General features: G+C 59.3%; 1 protein-coding gene across 1 annotated transcript; it reads left to right on the forward strand.

Moving 5' to 3' along the window:
- Positions 1-3,526: 3,526 nt before the first annotated feature.
- On the forward strand, positions 3,527-6,413 carry SOX9 (SRY-box transcription factor 9). Its single transcript, XM_053994638.1, is given in 4 exon segments — positions 3,527-3,988; positions 3,990-4,138; positions 4,978-5,231; positions 5,571-6,413. Coding segments are annotated over 4 exon segments (1,443 nt in total). The 5' UTR covers positions 3,527-3,706; the 3' UTR covers positions 6,329-6,413.
- Positions 6,414-6,921: the final 508 nt, after the last annotated feature.

Below are 6,921 nucleotides of genomic sequence, written 5' to 3' on the forward strand. Positions count from 1 at the left end.
AAAAACCTCCCCAGATCCACCCCCCGGCTCTGTTCCCTCCGCTCCCAAAATTCCCGTCTCCTCCGCTCCCGGCTCTAACCCTTGGGAAGGTTATTCCCTAAAAAACAGGGATTGGATTTAGCACAAGGAGCAGGAAAAACCCATCAAACGGGGGCTTTAATCCTTCCCTGCTCCCTGAGCTGGCTAAAACAATGTTAATTCCAGAAAAAAGGAAAGGAAAACTTCCATCCTGACGGGAAAGCAGCAGCAGCAGCAGCTTTTCGAGGCAGCTTCCACCCGGCTGTGATTAATCAGCTTGTCCACCTTGTCCAAATAGTCCATCGAGCAATAATTAAAAATAATAAGCCAGAAATTATCAAATCACACACAATAACTGCAGAGCTCCTTCCCCTTTCGCTCTTGTTTATTGTTCAAACTTGTCAAGCCCCTCGCCTCGCTCCGAGCGGCCTCGCAGGGAAGGCAGAGCCCCTTCAGCAGACGGATTTGCAGGATGAAAAATGTCCTAATTATGACCTTTCCCATTCAATCCCCGACCCTCCCGAACTGTCCCGCTGTTGTTTCTGCCAGTCAGCAGCAGGGCCAGGGGACAAGCTGCTGTCACCAGGTTTTGCTCCTCTCTCTCCAGGTACATTTTGTTCCGATTTCGGCCCCAGCAGCTCCAGCTGGGATCAGAACAATCTCCTGCTCGAGCTCGCTTGGATGTTCTGTGTCGCCCTGTTCCTTTGAGAGTTTTAAAGTTCTGCTAAAAGCTCCTCTGCCTTCTGCTATTCACATATTTCAGCTGAGTTTTCTCATGCATGTTCATGTAAATAATGATTGGTTTACATTCTTCTTTGTAGGTAAAGAGAATTAATACACTTAATTTGGCCAGCGTGGTTGGAGAGGTGGCAGTTTCACCCTCCAAACCACTGTCATTTTTGCAATTGTATATATAGTGGAGTCAGAAAATAAAGTTTGCTTTTTTCAGTTCTTTTTCTTTCCTTTTACATCGAACCTGCTTCTGTGAGTTATTCCGTGTCACAGTGCAACAAAATATATTTACTGGATGAGATCTGGGGAGCTAAACTCCAGCATGCACCACCCTAGAGCTGAGATTACCCAGGGAAAATAATCCAAATTATCACCTGTAATATTTGCTGAAAGTTTACCTTTTTCACTGCAAACAACAAGGCAAAATTCAGCGGCCCTCTCCTGGAGTATTGGATATTTAGCAAAGGAAAGAAATACAACTCTGGGAAAAGCGTCCTCGGTGTTTCAGGAATAAAAAAAGCCCCAAATTCCCCTGGAGAAAAGCCCCGCTGTGCTCGCAGCGCCCCTGTTCCTGCAGACAAAGGCTCTGGAGCAGAGCACAGCCACTTACCTTTAAACTCACCCAGAGCAAAACTACTTCCCAAAAAAGTTTGCAAGCGCAAGAAAAAAAAAAAAAAAAAAAAAGAAAAATCGTCACCAGAACCTCAGGGAAAACTAAAAACAACCAAGGAGAGGGTTTGGAGTGCGTTTATTCCCAGCTCCTTTCCTGCTGCCTTGTCCTTTTTTTTAAATTATATATATATTTTTTTTTTTTAATTATTTTTTTTTTCACATGCCCTTTCCAATACCTTGAAACCCCCGTGGTCGGGGGTAACGACGACAATCGCGACAGGGCACGGAGGCGGCCGCTGCCCCGAGGATTGTCCGGCCGCACAAAGGCTGCAAATGAAAGCAGCGAATGAAAGCAGCTTCCAGAAAGCCCCAACTTTAACGCTCGAGTTGCAGTGAAAACTCCTGAGCTCCGGGGCTTTGGGAAAGGAGCAGAGCTCGGAGGTTTCTGCCCCCGAAAGGCTCCGAGGAGCGCGGGGAGGAGGGAGGTGGGAAGGGGCGCAGCTTTTTGGGCAGCTCCCACCAAATCCCCTTCTCGCGGCGCCCGAAAATGCGGGATCTTGCTTGCCCACCTGGATGGGGATTGCAGGGACAGCCCCGATTTCCTTCGGAGCCGCACGGGAAAGCGGCTCCAAACTCCCGCAATGTTTCTGGGAAGGGAAAGAGCTGCAGTGATCCACAGATAACCCCGGGGAGCGCCCGGCCCTGCGCTGCGACACCGATCAACCCGGCAAAACTTTTATTTTTGTGGAGAGGGGGAGGGAAGAGGCCGCTCCTTCCCCGGGCACGGCTCCAGGCCGGGATGCGGGACCGGGATCAGGAACCGGGATGGGGAACCGGGATGCGGGACCGGGATGGGGAACTGGGATGAGGAACCGGGATCCCGGATTGGGATGAGGCACCGGGACGCGGGACCGGATGGGGAACTGGGATGGGGAACTGGGAGGAGGAACCGAGATGGGGAACCGGGATCCGGGACCGGGATGGGGAACTGGGATCCCGGATTGGGATGAGGCACCGGGACGCGGGACCGGGATCAGGAACCGGGATGGGGAACTGGGATGAGGAACCGAGATGGGGAACCGGGATCCGGGACTGGGATGAGGAACCGGGATCCCGGATTGGGATGAGGCACCGGGACGCGGGACCGGGATCAGGAACCCAGGGATGAAAGTCCCGCAGCCCGGTCCGGCGGAGGGAAAGCCGCGCGGGGGCCAGCGGGATGGCGAATAACCATAGAAAGCGGAATAACCGGGGAACGCGGGGATGTCGCAGCACGGGATGGGCGGAGGGACGCGCCGGACACCCCATCCAAAAAAGAAAAATAAAAAAGAAAAAAAAAAGAAAAAAAGTTTAAAAAGGAGAAAAAGCGAAAGCGCAGCAGCGGTTCTGGGCTCTCTGGGGCCGGCCACCCGCAGCCCCCCGAGGCCGCCCCCGCTCCGTCCCCGCGGTACCGGGGGGGGGCCCGGGGGGCGCGCCCGGCCCGGCCCGGCCCCGCCGCCCCCCGCGCGCCGTTCCTGAGCCTCTGGCGCCCCCTCGGGACGGAGCCGCGCAGCGCCCGCGGGCCCCCGGCGCGCTCCGCTCCGCGCGTCCCGCCCGCCGCCAGCGCGGCCGCAGCGGCCCCGCCGGGGCTCGTCCGCGGGGACTCCCTCAGCCACCCGCGGGGAGCCGCGGGGCACCGGCGGCCGCTGTCGCTGTCGCCGCCGCCGTCGCCGCCGCCGCCGCCGCCCGTCCCGCCCCGGCCGGGCCGTGCCCCCGGCGCTGCGCGGCGCTGCGCGGCCCCGCCCCCTCCGCGCGGCTCGGCCAATGGGGGCGGAGCGGCCCCCGCGGGCCGCGCTGTGATTGGGCGGGCCGGGGCGGGCGCGCGGCCCCGCGCTGGGTATTTGTGCGCGCGGCGCGCGGCGGGCGCAGAGCCGCGCTGGAGACCGGCGGGGCCGCCGCGCCCGACACTGCCCCGGCCGCTCGCCCCGCTCCTCGTCCTGCTCCTCTCCTCCTCCTCCTCCTCCTCCTCCTCGCCAAAGTTTTTCCCTTTCCTCGTTTCGGAGTTTTTTGGTTTTTCTTGTTTTCTGTAATTTTTTTTTTTTTTTTTTAGCTTTTTTTGTGCTGAGGAGAAGTGATAAAAAGTTTTTTTTGTTTTGTTTTGTTGTTTTTTTGTTTTGTTTTGGCGAACTTCTGGCGGTTTTTCCCCCTCCTCTCCGCCGCCGGTGGAGACTTTGTTTCTCCGAGTTTTTACTTTTTTAACGCGTCCCTGCCCCTTAGCGCCTAACTTTTTTATATATTTTTTTTTTATTATTATTATTATTAATTTTTTTTTCGTCCCCTTGTTCCCCCTCGGCCACTTTCTCGCATGAATCTCCTCGACCCTTTCATGAAAATGACAGAAGAACAGGACAAATGTATCTCCGACGCCCCCAGCCCCACCATGTCGGATGACTCCGCCGGGTCCCCCTGCCCCTCTGGATCCGGCTCGGACACGGAGAACACCAGACCCCAAGAGAACACCTTCCCCAAGGGGGACCCGGACCTGAAGAAGGAGAACGACGAGGACAAGTTCCCGGTGTGCATCCGGGAGGCGGTGAGCCAGGTGCTGAAGGGCTACGACTGGACCCTGGTGCCGATGCCGGTGCGGGGTGAACGGCTCCAGCAAGAACAAGCCGCACGTCAAGAGACCCATGAACGCCTTCATGGTGTGGGCGCAGGCGGCCCGCAGGAAGCTGGCGGACCAGTACCCGCATCTGCACAACGCCGAGCTCAGCAAGACCCTGGGCAAGCTCTGGAGGTGAGTGCGGGGCCGGGATGCCCGCGGGGAGCGGGGCATGCGGAGCGCGCTGCGCCCGGCGAGAGGATGTGGAAAAAAAGGCGCTGGAAAACTTCTGCGGAGTGCGAAACTTGTTAGGTCGAGCAGAAGGCAGAGCAGGAAGGGGGAAAGTAGGGACAAGCCGTTCGCCTTGTGGCGTTGGAAGCGGTTTCCGTGCCCGGAGCGGTGCCCGGAGCGGGGGGACCGTGCGGAGCCCCCCGGCCGATGTTTGTCTGCGCTGCCGGTGCGGAGGAAATGATGGATTTTGGGGATTGCATCAGCTCGGGCCGGGCCGGAGGGAGCGCGGGGCGATGCGGGGAGGGAGGGAGGGAGGGTGGGTGGCGGCGGTGAGTGGCGCAGGGCCGGGTGGCCTCCGAGTGCCAGAATAAGGCGGGGAAGGGAGGAAAACACGAGGCAAGTGAGTCACCTGGGCCACCGCGTCCTCGGGGACTGCGCGGCGGGCGGGGGGGGATCCTACGGCGGTGAAACGGGGGAGGAAAGCTGGCCCTGGCAGGCAGGGATGTCCCCAAAGCGCCCGGCGACAGCGAGATGTGCCCACAGGGTGGGGAGGGCGAGGGCTGGACCCCGCTGCCACTCCTGCAGCTCTGGTCTGGCCACCGAAGGAATCTGGGGGACGGGAGGGTGACAACCGCAGAGTGCCGGGGACAAAGGGGTGACGACCAGCGAGTGTCCCGGACAGGGGGTTCAGGTTGTGGGCGGCTTCGCATCGCTCTTTGCGGGGATCCGAGGGAGGGATCGGCGCTGGCGGCCCCCCCTGAGCCACGAGTGACCCCGCGCCCCCCCTCCCCGTGTCCCCCCAGGCTGCTGAACGAGAGCGAGAAGCGCCCGTTCGTGGAGGAGGCCGAGCGGCTGCGGGTGCAGCACAAGAAGGACCACCCCGACTACAAGTACCAGCCCCGGCGGAGGAAGTCGGTGAAGAACGGGCAGGCGGAGCAGGAGGAGGGCGCGGAGCAGACCCACATCTCCCCCAACGCCATCTTCAAGGCGCTGCAGGCGGACTCGCCGCAGTCCTCCTCCAGCATCAGCGAGGTGCACTCGCCCGGGGAGCACTCGGGTAGGTACCCGCGGGGGGGGCACGGCAAAGCTGCAGCCCAAACCGGGCTGAAGTTGGGGTTGGGCGAGGGGAGGGAAAGCAGAGAGCCGGGAATGGAGTGAGAAGGGTGAGAACTGCCCAGAGGCTGGGCACACAAACCCTCACCCCAGCGTGCCACTGCACGTTTGCCCGGTGAGAAACACAAACCCATGCTTTTTAAAGCCCAAAAAAAGCGCCCGGCTCCAGCAGGCTGCTGCCCACGGGGCCGGGCTCCGTGTCCCTCACGCCCGGACGCGCGTGTGCCCCGTTCGCGGCGCCCTCACCCCTGCCACGCCTTCACCCCTCTCCTTCCTCCCCCAGGCCAGTCCCAGGGGCCCCCCACGCCGCCCACCACGCCCAAGACGGACCCGCAGCCGGGCAAGCAGGACCTGAAGCGGGAGGGCCGCGCGCTGGGCGAGGGCGGCCGGCAGCCGCCGCACATCGACTTCCGCGACGTGGACATCGGCGAGCTGAGCAGCGACGTCATCTCCAACATCGAGACCTTCGACGTCAACGAGTTCGACCAGTACCTGCCGCCCAACGGGCACCCCGGGCAGCCCGGCCAGGTCGCCTACACGGGCAGCTACGGCATCAGCGGCGCCGCGGGCACGCCGGCGGGCGTGTGGATGTCCAAGCAGCAGCCGCCGGCGCAGCTGCCGGCGCTGAGCGCCGAGCAGGGCCCGCAGCAGCAGCAGCAGCAGCAGCAAAGGACGCACATCAAGACGGAGCAGCTGAGCCCCAGCCACTACAGCGAGCAGCAGCAGCACTCCCCGCAGCAGCAGCAGCAGCAGCAGCAGCAGCTGAGCTACGGCTCCTTCAACCTGCAGCACTACAGCTCGTCCTACCCCAGCATCAGCCGCGCGCAGTACGAGTACGGCGAGCACCAGGGCTCCTCGGGCTCCTACTACAGCCACGCCGGCCAGGGCGGCGGGCTCTACTCCACCTTCAGCTACATGAGCCCCACGCAGCGCCCCATGTACACCCCCATCGCCGACACGGCCGGGGTGCCCTCCATCCCCCAGACCCACAGCCCGCAGCACTGGGAGCAGCCCGTCTACACGCAGCTCACCCGGCCCTAAGAGGCGAAGCGAGCGCGACGGGAGAAAGGAAGGAAAAAAAAAAAAAAAAAAAATAAAAAGTAAAAATAATAATAAAAAAAAAAAAGGCAGGAAAGCGACGAAAAAATATTCGAAAATAAACGAAGAGGAAAAAAAAAAATAATCAGAAAAGCGCGAAAGCGGCGAGGGCGAGTTGCCTCAGACTGGTTCGGTGTTTGAAATTGAAATGAGAATTCAAAAGACGCTCACGTGGAAGCTGGCGGGGAGGAGAGAGCGCCTCGAGCCTTCTGCACTACAGCATCCTCCAGGACCCGCTCCCAGCCCCGAAATTTGGGACAGACTTGCCAAGGACTGGACTTGAACTCTGCTTCTTCCAGCGTGGAGAGGAGATTTCCACCCAACCCGCCCAGCTGGCTCCTTCTCTGGACTTTTGTAATGATTTTTTTTTTTTTTTTTTTTTTTAGCAGTAATTAAAAGCGAGACAAAAAAATAAAAAAAAAAAAGAAGAAAAAAAAAAAAAGGGGGGTAAAAGAGAAAACTCAGAGTCCTCTGTGAGGAATATTCTCTATTTTAAATATTTTTAGTATGTACTGTGTATGATTCGTTACCAATTT

This window comes from Vidua macroura, chromosome 19 (assembly GCF_024509145.1).
Source record: "Vidua macroura isolate BioBank_ID:100142 chromosome 19, ASM2450914v1, whole genome shotgun sequence".
NCBI classification, from domain to species: domain Eukaryota; kingdom Metazoa; phylum Chordata; class Aves; order Passeriformes; family Viduidae; genus Vidua; species Vidua macroura.